Genomic DNA, 23952 nt, shown 5'->3' with positions numbered 1-23952 from the left:
TAAAAACAACACATGCGCAAACGTTGAAAGGACCGTCACCAGAGGGTTGCTGTTTCTATCCATATAATCATTATTGGTCCCTTGAGACCTTCAGAAGGACTGTCTGTAGTACAGGTGTAGATTATGGGGTTTGTTTGGACTGTATAAAAACAACACATGCGCAAACGTTGAAAGGACAGTCCAGTGTCTGGCTTGATGCTCATTGCAGCAGTTATGCAAACTGGCCATACGATTTTTATTCAGATAATAAATGGTGATGCAGCCACCACACACCTCCAATGCCACAACGCGCTCATTTCCCCATGACTCAGTCGCGCTTTAATTTGTACGCTGCCTGTCTGGTTTGGATGAGACTAGCTTTTGTTGTCTATATCCGCCTTGTTTACTTATTTATTTTGTTTTGCTGCCGGTTTGTGAGCGCGTTCGTGTCCCTCCGGTTGCCTGGCGACGCGCGTGGCAGTGGGCGCTCCTGACCTTGCGTCCGCGACCGCGCACAGCGCGCGCGCTTAAAATAGACCCGGGGAGATTGACGTTAATTGAAAATAAGAAAAACGCAAGAAGAGCCGAGCGCCGTTCACGCGGCTCGACGGGGAAAAAAGGGGGCATGTTGGATGGTGGGAACGATGAGATATGAGATTATTACAGCGCAAGCTCGGATGCGATACCGGCTGAGCGAATCGGCAGGTGAGCCCAAAATGTTCTTATTTATGGCTGATCTGATGCGTGCCGTCGCTTCTCAATATCAGGCAGCGGTGAGAACGAACAATCCCGAGTAATAAGAGCAATTTTCCGATGCTGGTGAATAAAAAAATGTGGGTAGTTATGAAAAAAAGCGTAAATTGGATTGTGTATGAGCGTATGTGGAACGCGTTCTGATTGAACAATGAACGCTGGTCTAATGAATGCGCCGCATTGCTTGTATATGGGAAATAGATACGATAAAAGGATGAGGATTTGAAAGGGAAATATTTATCTTTTCCTTCTTTTATTTGATTTCATTTTAACGCCGTTTTCGTTCTCTCGTCTGCAGCCTGAAAACTCGCAATCGTAAAAGGGTGAGCAGAGAGAGGAATTGGTGGAGAGAGGAAGAGAATTATCATTCGAATAACCTCAAAGCCATGGTTTGCTGCTGCATCTGGGCTGTGGGATCTCGTTAATCACAGTCATTAGATGGCCGTAAACAGTCGGTTTTGTAATTCTACTCTATGCCAGACTACATCAAATTATTCGCATCTGTTTGAAAACACCTCAAGCTGTTCCAGCACCGTTATTTAGCGGTTCTACAGGCCCGTCTGCGAGAGGGACACTCGGGGGTCGAGTCGTTCTCCGCGTGCTCAATACACACTGATACATTAATCACGGGCGCCGCGCGCGTGAATTAAAGCTGCAGTTCGTCACCTGTTGGAAAGGTAACGGCAGCGCACGCCGGTCAGAGACCAACGTCGAGACCGAAGCGAGACCCGTACCCGAGTCCAAGTTGTCATGGTGATTTTACCGATCTGTTGGCTCGGTTAGTGAGTGAGTGCGCGTATCCAAAGGCGCTATGTTGTACGTTTACGATGCAAAACACTGGTATTAGGCGTTTCGAGGGAAGGGTCGTGACACCCTGGGTACATTTTCAAGAGCTATTTGTTATCGTATGCGAAGTGAATATTGAGCGTCGCAAGTGTTTTCGTAATGAAATGCCCCCGCATAGTTTTTTATCTGCGCGCCATCCCGCCACTGCACCGTTCAGTCGGAGCTACGGAGGATGAGGAGGAGGAGGGACAAGACTATTGGTATTCATCTCTCGTATGGTAGTCTCTTTCACCGTCCCTGCCGTGAGTCCGGGGAACACACACGCATACACATGCTCACCCCGCTCCTAGTGAATGCAGAAAAGAAGCGGTCGCCTATACACTGTATCATTAAACCGGAATAGGCAATAGCACCAGTTTAACATAAATAGAGCCGAATTCGCCAATTCAATGAAAGCTGACTTTTCTCGCATAGATATGTGGGATAAATATCAGGGACCCCAATCTTGAAACGCATCACTAGCCTTGTACGGCTGACCTGATTCAGGCGCGCTGGAAAATGGGCACTGGAATAAACGGACTCGCAGTATTCTCTCGATGGGCCTGCACGGTTCAGATTAACTGACCCACATTAGAGGGATGGAGGAACCCAATGCTAAAAATCAATTACAGGAATGCAGGAGAAGGTTTGTTTGTATATGGTGATATTCTACAGGTAGCGGTTCTCTTCAGCAACACGGACAGCGACAAGAATGAACACACAGTAAAAGATCCGTAAAATAACTAAAGGGCTGGTCCATGCTATAGGCCTACTACATGTCACGCCGTAATATCGGATGACTTAATTTGTTTAGCATTGTTAAAGATGGAAATATTTAGGCTTATTTCTACGCACTCAGAATCAGCATGTTAAAATTGTTCTTGTTATTATGTAATTAATTAGTCAAGTTGAAATCTATGGTTTTAATCCCTAAGCTTGACCAGCGTTTATTTCTGAAGGTCTGGTGTACCTTAATTCAAAATACTTTCCAGAGTTCAAAACGTATTGCATAATGGGATGACATCTGCATGGCAGCTGGCTTTGGTTAGGTTTTGTTCAGTTAGTCTCTATCCCATTTTGCATGGGATTTTTTATTTTGTGTTTTTGTATTGTTTGCCGTTCTAGAGATGAATTTAAAGGAAATGCAATCACATAAAATAGGTCATATAAGCTAGCACCTGCTCAACACTCCAGCGTTATACAGCACTGTGTACGAAAGTCGTTTCACACCTCTGAGAGTGCCAGGCAGTAGATATCAAGGATTTTAGGTTCTGTGCTTGAAGTTGTTAATGATTTTGCATTGCATAGTGCTTTGAAGCATTTAATGCATTTGTTTTAAGAACACTGTATTTAATGTTCCTGGAATGTAATTTGTAGGGTTTATGTATATACAGTGGGTACGGAAAGTATTCAGACGCTGTGTGTACATTAATGAGGAAAAAAAATTAACTTAAATGATTTTAGCAAATGGCTGCAATATAACAAAGAGTGAAAAATTTAAGGGGGTCTGAATACTTTCCGTACCCACTGTATATATATATATATAGTATATCTTGAATATAATATCTTGAATATTTTGATAATTTTATTTAATGTTTCCGAGATAAAAGATCTGATACAGAATTCTTTAAATCTCGATTGGATAATTTAATTTGTTTACATCTCAGGCTGTAAATGGTTGCAATTTTGTTTGTTTTTTACCCAGAAAATGTGTGTTTCTGTCAAAGCCTTTGGAAGGCTTACAGATTTAGTATTTGCATGTTCTGTAAACAGTGCTTCAGGGGCAGTGAGTTAGGAAAAAGGGGATTATTGAGCCTGATGTCACCAAGTTTTTCTTTAAAAATGTTACGGCTTAAGTATCAGCAGAACAGAACGATACATTTAGTGATAAAATGTTGGCACTTTTCACAGATTACAAGTTGGTAATGATTAATAATAATTAATGAAATGAACACTGTGGCCATGTTTCATTTATGGTACATCATTCATTTAACTTCTGAATTAGAGGCCTATGTAATACTGCGCATAAAATGCTCCATGTTTCTTCATACATGACTTCACACCAGTGCAACATGTCTTCTGCTAGCAAATTTAAAGTTTCAATCTGAGACATGGTAACTGCCCTGGATAAAGAGAATGCGCAATTATGCAATGCACAATTCTGTTTTATCTTAACCGTCAGATTTGTTGTTACATATAGATTTCATATCATTTTTATTGAATGTTCATGAGATTTCAGAATTTGAGCCCTCTAATTGATACAGTGGTGCATCAGTTTAGACTGTCAGACCTCCAGGTCTGATCTTTGGCCAATTTTTTTTTAAAAGGATATAGATGTGAACTCTTGTTTTGTGGTTGGTCCTCATCACTGCAGTGCAGGTTAATGAATGCTGTGGGTTTCAGCCCATCAGCTCTACATGCTGCCATCCCACAGCGTCATGCACGCACATTGATTTCAGCAACTAAAAGCAATAAGCAACTGCTCTGCGTGTTTGTGGCTGAAGCGTTGGATATTGATCCACTCGCACAACATGCATTCTGAACACAAGCACTGCACTATTAGACTTAAGCTCCTCCCCTCAGAAGACATGAGATCCACCTGCTGTCCATGTCTGATCTCTCATGAGACTGAACCCACAGACCTAGAGCTGTGCAAGGGTGCAGGGTTAAAGAGTCTCTACTTGTCACTTAGTGCATGTGTGAATGAGATATGAACCGCAAACTGTGTGTGTGTGTCTGTTATTGAGTGTCCCTGCTTGCTTCCTCTCTCACATGAGTTTGTGTACACACTACTGTTCAAAAGTTTGGGGTTGGTAACATTTTTGTCTCTTATGTTTCATCAAAAATACAGTAAAACATGTAATATTTTTATCTTATTAACATGTAGTACAAACACGTAATATAATATCTTATTTTTTATCTTAATATTATTTAAAATTAAAATAACTGTTTTTTATATCTTAATATAGTTTAAAATGCATTTTTATGATGCAAAGCTGAATTTTCAGCATAATTACTCCAGTCACAGTGTCACATGATCCTTCAGAAATCATTCTGATATGCTTATTTGGTGCTTGAAAAACATTTCTTATTGTTATCAATGTTAAAAACAGGCTTGCTGTTTAATATTTTTGTGCAAAAATCTTTTATTTCAATATTTTTCAGGAAGATGAATTGAAAGTTCAAAAGAACAGCATTTATTTGAAATAGAAATTGTTTGTATCATAAATGTTACAAACATATGCTGTAAAAATGTCTTTTTACAGAATTTGCCATTCTTGACATTTTTTATATTTTTGGAACCAACACAAGGTACATTTTTATAGATACTCTATATGGAGTCAGTTTCCCTCACATTCACTCAGCTGTCGTTTATCATAACTATGATTATGTTCCACAAACCCAATCTCATGCAAAAATTTACAAGGTTGGCAATTTTGAATTTGTACAATGAGAATGTATGAAAGCATATGTTTTTTTGTTTGTTTGTTAGTTTTTTTCTGAAGCATGAATGTCGAATTAGCCACCAATTTGACAAAGAGTAAAATAGTTACAAATTGCCATGAGAATGTGTTGGTTCCACTGATGTTTGACAACCAGAAATCCTAAATACATTTTGAACATGATACCTATTGATTTATAATGTTTGTTTTGTTTACATGGTTTTGCATTATAAAGTTAATTTAAACTTCTTTTTATGCTTAAAAAAGGTCTGCTTGCGTTGCCTTTCCTTAAAATAAATGCCACTTGGATTGATATTCATTTATCTAATGCTATGCCATTCATGCATTTTAAGTTTGACATTAGGTGTCTCTTTTTGGGGCCACTGTATGATTTGTTTTCTGAGGGATTATTAATATGGTTCATATTCTGTTCAAAATGTGTATATGTCTGGTCTTGAGAGGTTCTGGCTCTTACATCGTGTTTGTGTGTATTTCAGGTTTGTGCTGAAAGGATCTGCATGCTGGAAAAATGAACAGCTTCACCTGCTGAAATCATCAACCGATATGGAGCACTTGGTGGTGCACACCTGGCTGTGGAGATGCCCACTGGATCTGCCTGAGTGTGTGGTGCGTGTTTGTTTTTGAGCGCTAGAGAGTGATTGAGTCAAAGCAGAGAGTGTCATTGAGCTACAGACAGAGATTTATCAGTGTGAACGTGTGTGCTGTTAAGAGGGACCATGTGGCACGCACAGTCAGCAACTTATCTGCCGCTTACCCACCTGCTCTGCCGACCTCTGAACTTTGCACTGTGTTGGCTTCTTGTTTGGTTGATGTGGTCAGTCTCCATGGCAACAGCACTGACCTACCAGCCCACAGTAAACACAGCACTTGGCAGACTAAGGGGGATGCGGGTGGCTGTGGCTACAGAGGGTCTGGGCCCTGTGGATCAGTACCTGGGTGTACCTTACGCTGCCCCACCTGTAGGAGAGAAGCGCTTTATGCCGCCCGATGCTCCATCGGCCTGGTCCGGCGTACGGAACGCCACCCGCTTCTCTCCCGTCTGCCCGCAGACCATTCGCAACGCAGTGCCCGACATCATGATGCCTGTCTGGGCCACCTACAACCTTGACACGGTCGCTACGTACCTGCAGGAGCAGAGTGAGGACTGCCTGTACCTTAATATATACGTACCCACACAAAGCGGTGAGTACACATGCAAAATGCACACATACACATTCCTTCATTCGTATACAGAACACCACTGGTTTTGGTTCTTGGTTACTCCAATGGTTTCTTACTGTAAATATGCTAAGGTTTTTTTTTACTCACCACTTCAGGTTTGTAAGGAACTATTTTTTTCTATTTTAATAATACTTTAATTGTTTTTAGAATATTCAGTTTGTTTATTGCAATATTCCTTCGAGGCAATCTGTTCATTCAGACTGAACAGATCACCAATTCAATTGCTATGTTGCATTTTAGATCTTTTTATTGCAGAATATTTATTTAAAAGCTGTCAAAGCTGTTATATAAGTTAGGTTAGCTTTTTGTTGTTTTTAGTGTAGATTTCTTTCAAATATCCTCTTGCTTATGTAAAAGAAAAATCCAACAATGTTTTGTTAGTTACTCTTGTTAGTAACTTGGGTAACGCTACAATAAGGTCTCATTTGTTATGCATAACAAATGCATAAACTAACATGAACTAGCAATGCTCAGCATATTCTTACAGCATTTAACATTTGTTAATTGTTAAACTTTGTGTTCATGTTAGTACACAGTGCACAATTTAAAACAATAATATTTTCCTGTGACAGCAATGCATTTCATCTTGAAAACATTCTGATGGGCTTATTTGGTGCTCAAAAATATTTTGTGTCATTATCAATATTAGCAATGCAAGTCTTTTCTGTCACTTTTGATAATTCAATGCATATTTGATGAATAGAAGTATTCATTTCTTTAAAAAAATGGTAGTGTTGCTTGACTGTAGTTTGCCTACTATAGATCAATAGTAGTCTGAATCTTGGCAAGCTTCAGTTTCAAATCTTACCCAACACTGCAACACACATAATGCACCAAGACAGAATTTTGGTTGTAATGTTGGATGTCGAAAAATAAAACAAAAAATATTCCACTGGAGCTCTGTGAACACTACAGTCCCCCGCACATCCTCTCAGTCCCCGTGTTTCTCAGCATTTCTAAGCAACATCAGAAGCTTCTCTTAAGTCAAGTTCAGGGCCCATGGCCAGATTCAACTGTGTGCTTTCCTTGCAGTCTTTAAGTTGAACTGAAGCAGCATCTGTGTCCTCTGGAGTGAACGTTGAGAGCACTGTTTGGCCTCATTTAAAGGAAATAGTGAATTGCTCCTGGTAAAATGCTGAAAGCTTTATTATTGCAGGGTTCGGAGTGGGAAAGTGAACCCCTGTTGGTATCACACAGTAATTTAGAGAGGAGTCCACTGAGCTTTTATATATCCCGCACTTACACACAATCCCCAACACACACAAACGCACCCACATGTTTCTCTGCGGTCTACTTTCTGCTCTTCTAATTTATCATCCCTCTCTCTCTAGGTACAAAGAGAACGGGTGACATGTCAGCTGACACAGAGCGTTCGGAGGATGATGGTATGTCCTGTTTTCATCATTCTTTCAGATGAATTCATTTATTCATTTTTTATCCCGTCGTGGTTAATGCAAGAGAGAATAATCTGGATGATATTTACACAATGTTGCATCATTTTCAGGATGGTTTTATAAGGTGGTCCAGCGTGTTTGCCCTGCATCTGGTTTGGATGGTTTTCTAGATATCAGCGTCAGTGTGATGAAATGCCCATATTATCAACCACTACTACTGTAAATGTAAAGTTATTTTATATACTGTATAGTATTTCAAGTGCAGTCCCATTACTACATAAAGATGCTTTTTTTTTTTTTTTTTAAGTTTAAGCAGTAATTCAAGCTTATAATCATTTGCAAATCCATCTGATGAAGAGACATTATTCACTTGCCTACACTGTTATTTGTGAACGTTGCATTTGAAGACAACACTTCACCATGAGATGACTATAATCGTTATAATAAATGAAACTCAGAGAAATTGAGTAATTTAAAGGAAGTCTCGGAGGCAGTTCTTGGCTGGTTACGTTGTTATTTTTAGTCACTTGTGTTCTGAATGATGAGGAGTTAAATAGATTATTTAAAGCTGAAGTCTGTCAGTGGTGCAGAAGATCTCTGTGGAGACACTTTTTGAACAGCTGTGAAAAACACTTCAGAACGCAGAGAGCCTCATGTTTTTGTGCACTTCTGTATGTGTGTGTGAATGCAGGGCTAAGGGATTCTCGAGATGACCCACGTCCTGTGATGCTGTTTATTCATGGTGGCTCGTACATGGAGGGCACGGGGAACATTATGGACGGTAGTGTGCTGGCCAGCTACGGCAATGTCATCGTCATAACCCTCAACTACAGGGTGGGGATATTAGGTACGTACCATAAGGGAAAGGGTTTTCCTACAATGAAATTTGGTTTATCAAGCTTAAATATAAGAGATTTATGAATATTAACAAGTACAGCATTTTTCTGTTTTGGAGGAAAGATCAACGTGCAAGGAAAGATACTGTGACTCCAAATGCAACATGTCAGCCATTATAAAAGCAACCAAGTCTTTAGAAGACCTCAATAATGTTTTATAAATGCTTTGGGGAGCAGATCTGACCATTACAGCCACATTCAGAGAGAGTGCTGTTAGTGTGCTGCTTTTCTAAAGAGCTCTGATTCTGTTTAATGTCAGTGACTACAGCATCAAAACAACGCAGCGTTCCTACTCGAATGTTATCAGACAAAATCACCTACGATGAAAGAAAGAGAGAGGAATTGAGGAATGCTTCCATCTTTAGGAGATGAAGAAGCTCTGAAAAATACTCTGATAAAACAGCAAAGCTGAACCCTATAAAACAACAATCATCTCTGATAGAGAACAAGCTGCATCACCTTATGTTTACCATCACTGATGGCTTGTCAGTTGCAATATAACCACTGAATGAAATAAATGTACTGTATGTTTGAAGAACTAAAACTGGTTTTCCCAGTGCCTGACTTTACTACAGTTAGATAAACTCGTCGTCAAAGCTTTTTTTGTACCTGTTGCACAAATATGTCCCAAATTTTACAGGTGTCTAGTTTTGGTTGGTCTAGTTTTGGCTTGTTAGCATGGCCCAGTTAGCCCCTGCTAGTACATGTCAAACCTTCACAGAGCCCATCGGCCCTATACACTTACTACGCAAGTTGCGTAGGCCCCCGCAAATCATGCAAGCCCCCCCCCCCTTGTGTTAAAGCAGTGCGGCACTGTCAATCTGGTGCATAGAAGAGGAGCAAGATAAACAGCACTGCATGTTTGCTGCGTAAAAATTTGGTCTGATTTCCACATTCATCTGAACAAAATCAGCAGACGGGCTGAATAAAAGTGCAAGTTTATTATCTGACAGCAGGTGGCGCTAATAGAACAGCAGAAATACAGCAGTTAACATGGTTACACCCAGAGTCGATCTGCCCTATATGCGCACTACATACTGTAACTGAACAACTCCCACTGAAATAATGAGAATTTGTAATGAACAGCTTTCATTTGATATAAATCCCCTTGCAGCTACAGTATTTTCCTGAGATTTCCAGCCATTTTCATGAAGTTGTGAGGCCATATTTACTTCAGGTTCAACGATTTGTTATGCATCATTACAAAAAAAAATGATACCCACAATCTCATGAGTGGTTCTCTTTCTTTGAACTGCAGTAAATTCTTCCTATTTTCAGCTGCCAAAAACAGAGATGTTCTTGAAAATTTCACTCTCAAGATCATTGATGAGTAGTCAGAACCATTTTGTCAAATCTTTCTGTCCTGTATCTTTCTCTCAGGGTTTTTAAGCACGGGTGACCAGGCCGCTAAAGGGAATTATGGTCTCTTGGATCAAATTCAAGCTCTCCGCTGGATCAACAAGAATATTGGATATTTCGGCGGTGATCCGGGCCGCGTGACCGTGTTTGGCTCAGGAATCGGAGCGTCCTGCGTCAGTTTGCTCACTCTTTCACACCATTCTGAAGGTTAGAGATCACACACCTCAAATAATATTAATGTTTAATTCACCATATAAACATATGATGTCACAGATGCAGTGATGTTCTCTTCAGTGCTGTTCCGAGCATTTATATTCAGATCATGAAATGTGTTGAAACAGAGAGACGGGACAGAGAGTGCACTTTGATATAAAAACCGTACTGAAAATATTAATTATACATACATAATGAATGAATTGTTTGGAAATAAAATGTAAAAAAAATGTCCTGCTCGCTGGTAATTAAGTAATTTTCTATAATTACACTTATTTAATTATACCTTATGTAACGCCTTATGGTAGTCAATTAAAGGTGTGTCTCTGTAAGGCACGTACAGTGTATTTTTGCAGTCCGTAACTGCTGAGACAGCTGCCTCTGCAACCATGACCACTGTCACATCCCAGTTTCCGTTACCACGGTAATCTCTGCTGTAACCATGGTAACTCATCTCTTGCCTCATCAGTCTTATCCCTCTGTTGTGGGCCTCGAGTGTGTGTAGGTGTGCCTGTCACTGCAAGGCGTGTGTGCAAAGTGTGTTTCAAAGAGATCAGAGCCAATCACACACACCTGCAGGGATATTGATCCTACATCATCATTTTGTTTCACCGTACAGTATTGATAACATCTCTTTCCCTTTATCTCACTGTTTTGTGTTAATTCCTCTTTATGTCCGTTTTTTAAAATTTGCAGCTGGTTCCTCTATTTCATAGCCATATGGTAGTTTTATGATCAGATGATCCATTTTATCCATGCATTTGCTGGTACATATATTTGAGAAAACTGTGATTTTGTGCATGCCATATAATTTTATAGCTCTTTCTAACTGAATGCATTTACACCCAGAATAAAACCCAGGTGCACTTATTTAAATAGTAAGATTCTAGGTGGTTGTGTATTGTACCTGTTGTGGTTGCTAACCAGTTCTTCGTTGTTATTATCTGTTGTAGTAATACTGTCGTGAAGTCATGCTGATGTGCATGCTACACAGTTGTACCGTATTCCGTTGCTGTTGCCGCTGAAGTTCCTTGAGTAAACTAGCATTCACCCGAAGCTGTGTTTTCATGTGTTTTTGTTGAACATAACATTTGGCGACGAGGATGGCTTTATCTCTGCCTCCCCCTGAGCCATTTCTGTCCCACGCTGGTGAACCTGTCATGCCGTGGGAGCGGTGGTATGTGTCGTTTCAGACGTACCTTGTAGCCGCGGGTTTGGATGACGTCCCGGACGGGAGAAAGCACGCACTTCTCATCCATTGTCTTGGCGCTGAGGGATTACGGATCTTCCAGACGCTCGGCGCTGCAAATACGTACTCTGACGCTGTTGCACGACTAAAAGGACATTTTCAAAAGACTCATAGCGTGCTGTTGAAACGCCTAAATTTCAGACAAAGATGCCAACGATCGGGTGAATCAGCCAGTCAGTTTGTCGCTGATTTAAAAAGCCTTGCTGAGTCATGCAAATTCGGCGCTCTCCGTGAAGAATTAATTAGAGACCAACTTATTGAAAAAACAAACAGTGCACGGGTCAGAGAGAGGCTGCTTATGGAAGATGATAGACTTACTTTGGATAAGGCTCTCACTCTGGCACTCCAAATTGAAGAAGCTACACAGTGTGCAGCTAAAATAGCGGAGTCTGATGCAGCTAAAACTGATGTCACCTCTGTACCTGCAAATACAGTCATGGATGAGGAGTTCCAGCCTGCAGGTGCAATCATCCAGCAAACACAGCCTCAGTCAAGTCAACAAAGAAGGAAATGTGGCAACTGTGGCTCCATTCGTCATGCCAACAGGTCCCCAGACTGCCCAGCTATCGGCCAAAAGTGTAGACATTGTGGTAAGCTCAACCACTTTGCAAGGTGGTGCAGATCAAAGTCCAGTTCGCAGCCTTCACCAGCCGTAATTCATACAGTTGGTCCTCACTCAGTCACTTTCTCTACATGTGGTGTGCAGCTGAAAGACTGTTGCATCCCGCTGCTTCTTGACACTGGAGCTAAAGTGTCATTGCTTAATATGGCCACCTACAATAAATTTTTCTCTGATGTTGAGTTACAACCATCACCTCTGAAGCTCTGTGGTTATGGCCAAGCCAGCATTGCAGTGACTGGAGTAGTTAAACTGCCAGTACAATATGGGCAAAAACGTCTACCAGAGTTTCCATTTTACATAACTCCGCATGGCGCTAATATCCTGGGTCTTGACCTGTTCCCTAGCCTTGACTTTTCTCTGCATGACAACAGCGGTGCAACCATCCTTCAGGTGGACTCTCCGTGGCAGACACAGTTTCCCGCTCTATTCAGTGGTTTAGGCTGCCTCTCGGGTTTTTCCCACAAACCCCTCCCATTCTGCCGCCACTAAATCTGGATCCTGATGTAGTCACCGGACAGGAAACAAGAACCGAACATTGTCGGAGCCCACAATCTGAAGATGCCCCTATGACAACTCTCCCTGTGAGGACAAGGGCACGCCCTGCACACTTCCAGGACTTTGAAGCTTCGTTTCATACTTAAGCTTGGTGGGAGGGGGGGAAATGTTGTGGTTGCTAACCAGTTCTTCGTTGTTATTATCTGTTGTAGTAATACTGTCGTGAAGTCATGCTGATGTGCATGCTACACAGTTGTACCATATTCCGTTGCTGTTGCCGCTGAAGTTCCTTGAGTAAACTAGCATTCACCCGAAGCTTTGTTTTCATGTGTTTTTGTTGAACATAACAGTACCACCACCACAACTGCTATCCATTTCCCAGAAAACCTGTTTCTTATGGAAAACCATAGCTCTGGTTTTGTCCAAATTGACTGTCACTATCCATTTTTGCAATTACCACTCCAGCAGTGAGCATCTCCGCCACATTCCTTTTTTGTGTGGACCGCAGAACCAGGTCATCCCCGTTGAGCAGACATTTGATTTCAGTGTGTATAGAGTGAGGTCAGGGGTGGTGGACTGCACCGCCACTGTTGTTGTATCATTTATGTAGATGTTCAAAATTATTGGACTCAAGCTACATCCTCTTCCTTGTGCCTCAGAGTTCTCTTTCCCCTCCTCATCTTTTTAGCTGTGCTTTCTGTGGTTTCTGAGATACACTGATACTAAGTCATTAGGATTTAAACTCTCTTAAAATTATTCTCACTGTTCCAGGCGGAGTGAAATATACAGTATGACTTGAAACAATTAAAAATCTATTTTACTGTTCACTAGAAAAGCTCTTCTGCAGACAAGGATAAATCTGCATATTGATGTGGATTCTGTTTCATTCTGTATGATGGAACATTGGACTGAATAAAACAATATTTTCTACATGACAGCAATAGAGGAAATTCAGTTTCAAATGTGCAAAGATTACACATTAGGGCACCTGTTATGCCCCTTATTACAAGATGTAATAAGTCTCAGGTGTCACCAGAATGTGTCTGTGAATTTCAGCTCAAAATACCCCACAGATCATTTATTATATCATTTAAAAAATGCCCATTTTGAGTAGAAGCAGAAACACGTTGTTTTTGTGCATGTCTCTTTAAATGCAAATGAGCTGCTTCTCCCTGCCCCCTTTTCCAGAATAGGGCTGCCTTTGCAGCTGGTACATCAGATACTCTGCTAAAAACATGTGTTTGGTTTTGATTATCATGTCTGTCATGCTGAAATCATGCATTTTAAACCATATCAGTTTAAACTTGATACACGCTTTTCTGAGTGCACACACCCGAAGCACGCGCACAGAAAGCGGCTGTCACACGGCATGTGAGTACTAAACTAAGTTCTCTTTCCTGTCTTACTGCGCTTAAACTGTCAAATACACAAGTTTATGTTAAAAACACACATAAGTTACAAAAACACAGTCGGTTATGTCTGTTTAGGAAACAGCCAGAATGAAATCACGTTTATATTAGATCTGTGTATTAAGTGACAGCAGCGTAATATACAGTACCTATACTGCTGTCTGCGCTGTTAATATGACCCAAACAATAAAATAAAAACAGAAAATCACTCACTGCTCTGGACTGAATAACTTCAATAGCTTTAATAAGACATTTCTTACTTCAATGCTGCTTTTAAATGCTGTAAAAGTGAATTTTGCATAATAGGTGCCCTTTAATCCCATGATCAAGGTTGGTGGAACTTGTTTACACGACTTTCATACAATGCCACCATAGAGGCATCATAGAGATTCAATGCCTCAGGGGTGATAGTTGAATGTGAAGTATTAAATGATAAAAAAAAATGCTCAGCACCGACCAGATGGGAGTTGAATATCGTGGGTTGAAGCTCAAGCCCACTGATCTTATATTATCAAACTGAATACAAAACTGTTAATTGAATATAGAGTTTTTCTTAGACAAAATTAATCAGTAGCCACAATGGATATAGCTGGAGCATTTCTTTGCATAAAAGCAAAGAGGAGATCAAATGCCCCCTTAATAAAAGGAAAAAAAAAGTTCATTTCTAACATTGAACCTAACAGATTGTTCCTCAGATGTAAGAAGAAATGATCTGTCCAACATGTGCTGACACTATCTTAAAAACATCTCATTTAAAAATGGATGAGAAATATATAATGATTTGGCTGAAGGTTGTGAGGGTCACATAGAGAAGACATTAGTGAGTCTCTTAGAAAGCCCAGGATGTGGATGGACCCGTCTTTCATGACAGGTGAAGATACTGCAACTCTGCCCTTTGAGGATACAATACTAATATAATTGCTGATCTGGAATATTGGCATGACATTTACTGTTTTATTTTCTTCTGACATTCTGTGTTCCCTCTCTAGGTTTGTTTCACAGAGCAATCATTCAGAGTGGCTCAGCACTGTCCAGTTGGTCAGTGAACTATCAGCCTGTGAAATACACACGTCTCCTTGCGGAGCGCGTTGGCTGTAATGTCCTTGACACCCAAGTAAGATGTTTCTTGGAATTTTATGAGTATTGTGAGTTATTATAAAGAAACAATGCAGTTGTGGGTATTTTGCGTATAACCTTGTCAAATAAGATGCACATAAAAGCCATAACACACCATACAGTTGCTGTGACACTAGGCTATGTAGAGTATGTGAAATTTCTTCGGACATTGCAACAAACAGGATCACAAATTACAAAAAATAAATACACTTAAAATGAGAAAATACTGTTCAGAATTTTTTTGAAATTTCTGTTCAGTATTTGAAAGAAGTCTCTTGTGCTCACCTTTATTTGATCAAACATATGTAAACAGTAATCTTGTGTCATATTACATTTTAAAATAAGTGTTTTCTATTTTAATATATTTTAAAATGTAATTTATTCCTATGATAAACCATTTTTTCAATCAGGATTCTTTGATGAAATTAAAGATCAAAAGAAACACTTACAATTTTAACATTATAAATGTCTTCACTGTCACTTTTGATAAATATAATGCATCCTTGCTAAATAAAAGCATTTGTTTATTTAAAAAAAAAATCAATCTTTGACATTTAAATCTTTGATTGGTCAAATTTCCTTGCAGGTCAGAGACACAAAACTTTCGTATGAAGCAGAATGCATAAGTTCTCTGCATGTGCCTGTGTTTCTCTTCTCCTGTGTTTATAAAGATATAAATGGAAGTATATAAATTTAACACAAAGTCATGAACACAAATTTAGTAGTACTAGAGCAGGTATATTTTTAATTTCTCACACCCGGTTAGGATAAGGTTAAAGGGTTAGTTCACCCAAAACTGAAAATTAGCCCATAAATTACTCACCCTCAAGTCATCCTAGGTGTATATGACTTTCTTCTTTCAGACGAATCCAGTCGGAGTTATATTAAAAATTGTCTTTGATCTTTCAAGCTGTTTCATGGCCCATCTATAAAAAAAATGTCTCACACGTTCCGGGGTGTGAACAAAGGCCTCCTGTAGCGAATCGATGCATTTTTGTAAGAAAAATATCCATATTCAAAACGTAATAATCACTTTAATGTAGCTTATGCCAACAGTTGTACACGGAAGCAGCTCTGGGCGGATGACGTATGAGGTCGGCTTTGCGCATGTTTTGTGCAATTGCGCATAATTGACTACCATAATTTTGGGTGAACTAACCCTTTAAGGCATTGTTTTTGGTTCCCAGTGTTTTGGTTAATAAAACATATTTTATTATTTAATTCAATTTTAGTGTCTACCTATTTATGACTAGCAGTTTTTACCAGTGTAGGCATGGAGGCAGATGTAACATGTAACATGGTTGCATGTGTGTGTGTGTTTTATGCAGGATCTGGTCCTCTGCATGCAGAAGCGTAGCTACAGGGAGCTGGTGGAGCAGGAAATTCAGCCAGCACGCTTCCATGTGGCCTTTGGCCCTGTCATTGATGGTGACCTCATCCCAGATGACCCTGAAGTGCTCATGGAGCAGGGCGAGTTCCTTAACTATGACATCATGTTGGGCATTAACCAGGGGGAGGGATTCCGCTTTGTAGAGGGCATGGTGGAACCAGAAGAGGGCGGAGTTTCTGGCTCGGATTTTGACTTCACGGTATCCGATTTTGTAGACGGTCTCTACGGTTATCCAGAAGGAAAGGACACTCTCAGAGAAACCATAAAGTTCATGTACACAGACTGGGCTGATCGAGACAATCCCGAAACCCGTCGTAAAACCCTTGTGGCCATGTTTACGGATCACCAGTGGGTGGAGCCAGCTGTGGTGACGGCTGACCTGCATGCACGTTATGGTTCTCCGACCTTCTTCTATGCATTCTACCATCACTGCCAGAGCCCCATGAAGCCTCCATGGGCGGATGCCGCACACGGCGATGAGCTGCCCTATGTGTTTGGCATTCCACTTATTGGTCCGACGGAACTCTTCCCCTGCAACTTCTCCCGCAATGATATCATGCTGAGTGCCGTCGTCATGACCTACTGGACCAACTTTGCAAAGACCGGGTAAATTAGAACACCCTCTATAAACGGCACAAGCGATACATTTCTGCAAAACAATATGCAAAATAGCAACACAAAGCAAAACATTATGAGTGGACTAAAATATTATTTATTCATGACACTCTATAATCAGTTTTGCAATGCCATAATTAATTATGGCATTTAATGGCATAATAATGCATTTTGTCTTAATACAAGTAGCTCCCATCCTACCCAGCCTCCAGATAATGATAAAACAGGTGTGACTGGTAAATTAGTGAACAGTCACTGTGACCTTGAAGTCGGTTACAGGGAGCATAGCAGAAATTGTGGGAGGAGCAGTGATGTAAGTAAATTTCAATGTAAATCAGGGCATCAACATTTAACTCAATGAAACAGTGCCCTCTGGTGGCAATAAAGAGGCATTATAAACAGTGCACCTGTAGATTAAACACATACATGCAAATACATTAGCTCACAAAAGGGATGGTTTTCACATTGATGTTCACATTTTGTATGTGTTCATAAATCTTTTATATGTTTGGTAGGACTGTTCAAAAATAAGTCTCTTAGAATTTATTTGATCAAAAAATACAGTAAAAACTAATATTGTGAAATATTATTACTTTTTTTTAAAAACTGTTTTCTATTGTAATGTTTTAAAATGTAATTTATTCCTGTGAATTTTGATTTTTCATCTGCCATTATTCCAATTTTCCAATCATTCTGATATGTAGATTTGGTGCTCAAGAAACATTTCTTATTATTACAGTTGTGGTGCTTAATATTTCTGAGGAAATCATGATACATTTTTCCAGGATACTTTGATTAATAAAAATGTCAACAGAACAGCATTTACTTGAATTATAAATCTTCTGTAATATTATAAATGTATTTACTTTTATAAATGTCACTTTTGATCAATTTAATGCATCCTTGCTGATTAATATACACATTTATTTATTTAAAAAAATCTTACTGAGCCTTTTGAACAGTAGTGTACATTTTTCAAAAAGTTTGAAAATTATTTCTAAGTTTGCTTTTACAGTTTGATACACTTTCATCAGCTTAAATGTTAATTTTGCTGACTAAAGGAATACAAAGAATTAATATGGCATGAGGGAATATAAATAAATTTTTACATTTAGGAAAAAAAAGTAACTGTTTAAATAGTTCAGATGTAATTAATTAACTCTTTTTTTTTTCGTGTGTGTGTATCTGAATGTTTTTTTAGGGATCCGAACAAGCCAGTTCCTCAGGACACTAAGTTCATCCACACCAAGGCAAACCGTTTTGAAGAAGTGACATGGGCCAAGTACAGTCCTCATGATCAGCTATATCTGCATATTGGGCTGAAGCCTCGTGTTCGGGATCATTATCGAGCTACTAAAGTGGCCTTCTGGAAACATCTGGTACCTCACCTGTACAACCTGCATGACATGTTCCACTACACATCCACCACCACACGGGTCCCACCTCTTCTGACCACACACAGTTCCCACAGTGCCACACCTCGCCCGGGGGGCAACAAGGCTCGTACCCCTGGTAAACAGACCCCCCAGTCCACAGCACGCAGTGGGCCGCTGGTCATCGCAAACCCACGCGATTACTCCACAGAGCTGAGCGTCACGATCGCCGTCGGAGCTTCGCTTCTCTTTCTCAACGTCCTGGCCTTCGCTGCGCTCTACTACCGCAAGGACAAACGGAGCCGTCAGGACACGCCCCCTCAGCCCGCCTCCCAGCGCCAGACCCCGCCCAATGACCTCAGCTACACGCCCACCTCCATCTCAGGGGGTAACCTGGAGGAGGGGTCCCTGTGCGACCCTCTCCGTCTGACCCCAGCATCATCTCCGCGGGATTATGCCCTCACGCTCCGCCGCTCGCCGGATGACATCCCGCTCATGACGCCCAGTTCTGTCGCAATGACGCCGAATAGCGGCACGATGACACCCAACACGGTCACCTTGACGCCCAACACCATTACCATGTCGCCCAATTCTTTGATGGGGTATCCCAGCATGCACCCTTACAACACTTTCACACACGGATACAACTCCACCAGCCTGCCTCACCCACACTCCACAACACGCGTATAACATGCAACAGAAACTCCACACGCCGACACGCAACACTCACATCCCACGAATCCTTATTACTGTAAACCAGATCAAACCGGTGCAAACTGTTCACCAGTATTCAAAAGTATAATAGCAGGTGAACCCAATACATAACATGAGCACAATCACCTAGAATGAATCAGTATGGCCCATCAGTATAAACCAGAAGGAAGTGTCACCGCAGCACGCTAACATAAACAGTTCGGCTCAGTATGAACGCACTGCTTCATACGCGTCTGACTTTCGTCAGCTTTCACGTCATATGAGCAGTTAAGAAACTTCTCTGTGGAAGAAGATGGGGAAATGGAGCAGTTGTAGTACCGCTGCCGCCTCTAGGTGGCGCAGCGAGACTCTTAAAAACCCCGCAGGTGCTTTGATCCGCAAGAACAGTAGGGGGCGCTGGAGTCCCATCAGTGGTTCACCATTACGAACCATCCAAGCACTTATTCTAAGATATGTAATAATAATAACCTGTAATAACAAACATATTAATGGCTATTGTACAGTATAACATATATTAACGTCAATGTACAGACAGCTTTTTTGAATGTGTCAGAATTTGTTTTATTTCTAATAGTTTTTAAACTCAGATTATATCCATAGCAAGGAAGGTCATTTGAAGCCCGATTGATTTTGAATCCTAATTTTTCTTTCTTTCTTTCTAATCACAGAAAAGTACTATTTTATACCACATCTCTCTCTCTCTCTCTCTATTTCTTTCTTTCCCCCTTTTCTCTCTGTGAACGGGTGCATTTTACTTTTGGTATAATCTGTTCATTTAGTTGACGGATCACACTAAGTATTTTAAAGAGCAGAATGCGTGCGACGATTATTCATGAGCGCGAGAGAGCGGATGTGTACAATTTTCAAGTTAAGCATCTTTAAATAATTTGTGTCTTGCTAAATGTTATCATTTTGTGAAAATGCTTTTCGATCATTTTAAATCTGTATTGTATCAGAGTTTGTTCGATATGTTTTGTGAAGATTTGAAAGCATTGCGTTTCTTTTTCTGTATTTATCAGTGATATGACGTCACTCGTGCAGTACTGTGACATCACTCGCGCCGTGATAGGACATACAGGCTTTGCTGAGAACGTACGATGTTAATCTTTTCTATAAAACATGAATGTGGGGATTCGTACTGAACACAGGGCTTCTCTGATGAAGGTCGTTCTAAAATATCGTGTTTACTATGGAGCTGCACAGAGTTTGCACAGGGGATACGGTCGTGTAATCATGGTGCCATATCCTGCCAGATGGTTAGATTCTCCATGTTACCCATGCTAACCACCCCTGCCATGATTTTTGTGCCAAATTTGCGATACAGTTTCCTTGGTAACCAGCAGAAAGTTTGTCTGTTAACGTGTTTGTGTGAAAGTTCAACAGCTTTATAAAAATAATTTAAAGTATTTACAACTATTTGAGTTCACCTGGACTTTGAAGAGGAAACACGATGGCAAATGAATGCGTGGAGTCGGAAAGCAGAAGCGTGTCTCAGCTGGACGAGGGTGACCTGTGTGCTCAGGTCTGTCAGTACAACGGCTTGCAGAAGTCTGTTCTTTTATACTCTGTACATTTCTGCCTCAAATTTGCAGTAAATATTGAGTTTGCCTAAAATCCCTGCTTCTCGTTTATCAAGATTGATTTGGAGTCTGCAGACTGAAGTTTTTGACATGAGAAATGCGTTGCATTTAACCCTAAAAATGGCAAGGCCATAAAGAGACATCAGAAAATTAATTTATTGCTATTTTCCATCTTATTGAGACACAAATAATACAAGTTGATCATTTTTTTTCAAAACATGACTTTTAATTTTGATTTTAATGTTTGTATCCCGCAGGATATGTTGCCAGTTTGGGGGTATAAATTAACTGAAAACAGAACACTTGTTTATCAATGCAGGCCTAATACAGACCTAAGGTTGGTCTCATTTTAAAGAAGACACATAGCAGATTATTGCTGAAGTGAAAGCATTTCAAAAAAAGAAAGTATAGAAAAGTTATAGAAGTTTAAGTTTGCAGTAAATATTTTTTTATTGTATATAAAATAAATACTTTATAAAATACGTTGCACTTCAAATTGCTATAAAATCTAAGCCATATGTCTAACCAAGTTATGTTCCAAATTTGAAGTTGATATCACCATAATTGTGGTTCCTGTTAGATTTTGTTTGGGCACTATACCAAAAATAACCACTGGGTGACACCCAAACTCTACTGAATTATTTTGATGCAGTTTTCTGTCACAAATCAATCATTTCTGTCGCAATATCACTTCTATTACAAAACAGTCACCAAATATGGAACCTTGACTGTCAGACCTTTCCAACGAATATGTGTTTTGTCAAGATTACAAAAAGATTTGATTTTCTAAAACACAAACCACAAAATCAGAGAGTATATATAGGCCCTATATGTTTTTATATCTTGATTTATACCCCTAAAAGGGCGACATATCCCCTGAGATACAAACATTTAGACAGATTACAAAAAAAGTAAGCATTTAATTCATACAATTTCAATGTAAATCTAATACACTAATGCTGAATAACAGCTTTTTAAACAGCTTTTATCGGAGGGTGAGTAGATTTCCCACTACAGGCGGCCATGCAGTTTTAAATGCTGCCCGTGAGCTAAACAAAGAATGTATGAGCAAAGTCAATATATCTAAATATTCACAACAAGCACCCTTTCAACATGAAATCAAGAAATGAGACCTACACTTTCCCTGCCTCTCCCCACAGCCTCTCAAATGTTTGTATCCCACAGGATACGTTGCCAGTTTTAGGGTTAAGCCGTTTACAGCGCATTCAAGGTACATTGTGTCAGTTTGTGTGTTTCCTGGCAGCTGAACCTGAGAAAATCTTAGAGCTACAGGACAAATTGACATAGGTCTATAACAAAATATTTGTATGGGGATATTTCACACAAAATTAAAAATAGTACAATATCACTTCTATTACAAAACAGTCACCAAATATGGAACCTTGACTGTCAGACCTTTCCAACGAATATGTGTTTTGTCAAGATTACAAAAAGATTTGATTTTCTAAAACACAAACCACAAAATCAGAGAGTATATATAGGCCCTATATGTTTTTATATCTTGATTTATACCCCTAAAAGGGCGACATATCCCCTGAGATACAAACATTTAGAGACAGATTACAAAAAAAGTAAGCATTTAATTCATACAATTTCAATGTAAACCTAATACACTAATGCTGAATAACAGCTTTTTAAACAGCTTTTATCGGAGGGTGAGTAGATTTCCCACTACAGGCGGCCATGCAGTTTTAAATGCTGCCCGTGAGCTAAACAAAGAATGTATGAGCAAAGTCAATATATCTAAATATTCACAACAAGCACCCTTTCAACATGAAATCAAGAAATGAGACCTACACTTTCCCTGCCTCTCCCCACAGCCTCTCAAATGTTTGTATCCCACAGGATACGTTGCCAGTTTTAGGGTTAAGCCGTTTACAGCGCATTCAAGGTACATTGTGTCAGTTTGTGTGTTTCCTGGCAGCTGAACCTGAGAAAATCTTAGAGCTACAGGACAAATTGACATAGGTCTATAACAAAATATTTGTATGGGGATATTTCACACAAAATTAAAAATAGTACCCTTGGGCTTGTTTTTTCCATACATGTGTGCTATTCCAAGTCCATGCAAAAATGATTTTCTTAGTATTTTTGTCGTTTTTCAGTGATAATATCTAAACATTCTTAAATCAAGATATTTAAGAAGCAAAATGGTATAAGAGCCTTGTTTTCAGAAAAAAATATCCAAATTAAACGACTTTATGCTTAAAACAACAGATATTCAGTGGGATAAGAAAAATAGAACTTGTTTATTTGGAAAACAAGACTTAATATCTAAGTAAATTTGCTTCTCAAGTATGTGTATCATGATTTAAGAATGTGTAGATATTTATATTGGAAAAGAAGACAAAAATACTGAGTTAGATTTTTATTTTTTATTTTTTATGGAGCACACAAATTATTTAGATTTATTTCAAACCACACATTAGCACTATTGTGTTCATCACTGTAATAGTATTGTGTACGTGTGTAAGAGAGTGAGAGAATTTGTGTGTATTGTGTGTGTGTTACAGAAAGAGTGAATTGTCTGTGTGTTCCTATTTCTGACACAACTGTAGTATTGTATTGAATGTCCCAATCTGACTCTAAAGGTCACAGCTCACTCACTGTGCTTCAAAGTCTGTGTGTGTGTGTATGTATGTGTGTGTGTACTTGTACTTCTATCTTTGTGAGAGCCAGTTTGAGGTTTAGCCATTGGAGTGAGGACCAAGAGGGTCCTTACTTTCTGGCACCCCTTTAAAGGGCTGTTTGTGGGTTAAGACTTGGTTTTAGGGTCAAGGTTATAATGAAGTTAACGCTAGGGTTAGGTTAAATTTAGGGTTAGGGTTAGGCAATGAATGTCTTCACAAAGATAGCTGTACAAGAATGAATGTGTGTGTGTGTGTGTGTGTGTGTCAACTTAATCATGGTTTGTGAAAAATGAGCTAAAACTGACAAACCCTCCCTTTGGAGACACTTGACGATATCCTTATTTGTAGAAAAATATATAAAATAAAAAGTAAAAATGCAAAGGTTTTCTGTGAGGGTTATTTCTAACTGCTCAGTATAAAAACAATAGAAGTCTATGGAATGACCCCATTTAGACAAGCGAGTGTTGTTATTGTGAACAAAAAACTTGTTTAACTGAATAAATCTGAAATAGAATACATTTTAAATATTTTATATGAACAATTTAAATGACAATTTAAAAAGCTGCTTTGGCATATGTGTGTGTGTATGTATATACACACACACACACACACACACACACACATATATATATAT

The 23952-nt window shown here is 39.6% G+C and overlaps 1 protein-coding gene across 1 annotated transcript; it reads left to right on the top strand.

Annotated features, from left to right (window-relative positions):
* Nucleotides 1-525: 525 nt before the first annotated feature.
* Nucleotides 526-19692, top strand: LOC107733224 (neuroligin-3-like). Its single transcript, XM_016544771.1, has 8 exons — nucleotides 526-684; nucleotides 5498-6203; nucleotides 7574-7627; nucleotides 8328-8483; nucleotides 9913-10098; nucleotides 14869-14993; nucleotides 16324-16991; nucleotides 18202-19692. The coding sequence occupies exons 2-8, from the start codon at nucleotides 5738-5740 to the stop codon at nucleotides 19061-19063; spliced, it is 2517 nt and encodes an 838-aa protein (XP_016400257.1). The 5' UTR covers nucleotides 526-684; nucleotides 5498-5737; the 3' UTR covers nucleotides 19064-19692.
* The last annotated feature ends 4260 nt before the right edge of the window (nucleotides 19693-23952 follow it).

This window comes from Sinocyclocheilus rhinocerous, unplaced genomic scaffold, assembly GCF_001515625.1.
Source record: "Sinocyclocheilus rhinocerous isolate Xijiao unplaced genomic scaffold, SAMN03320098_v1.1 scaffold4356, whole genome shotgun sequence".
Lineage (NCBI taxonomy): Eukaryota > Metazoa > Chordata > Actinopteri > Cypriniformes > Cyprinidae > Sinocyclocheilus > Sinocyclocheilus rhinocerous.
The sequence above is the reverse complement of the archived record's forward strand: the minus strand, read 5'-3'. Positions and strand labels throughout refer to the sequence as shown.

Bases quoted from the DNA above. Each gene is read 5' to 3' on its own strand.
- LOC107733224 (XM_016544771.1), top strand. From the start codon at position 5,738: ATGTGGCACGCACAGTCAGCAACTTATCTGCCGCTTACCCACCTGCTC. The intron at 10,099-14,868 runs GTTAGAGATCAC...TTCCCTCTCTAG, and splicing joins TCTTTCACACCATTCTGAAG to GTTTGTTTCACAGAGCAATC. The intron at 16,992-18,201 runs GTAAATTAGAAC...ATGTTTTTTTAG, and splicing joins ACCAACTTTGCAAAGACCGG to GGATCCGAACAAGCCAGTTC.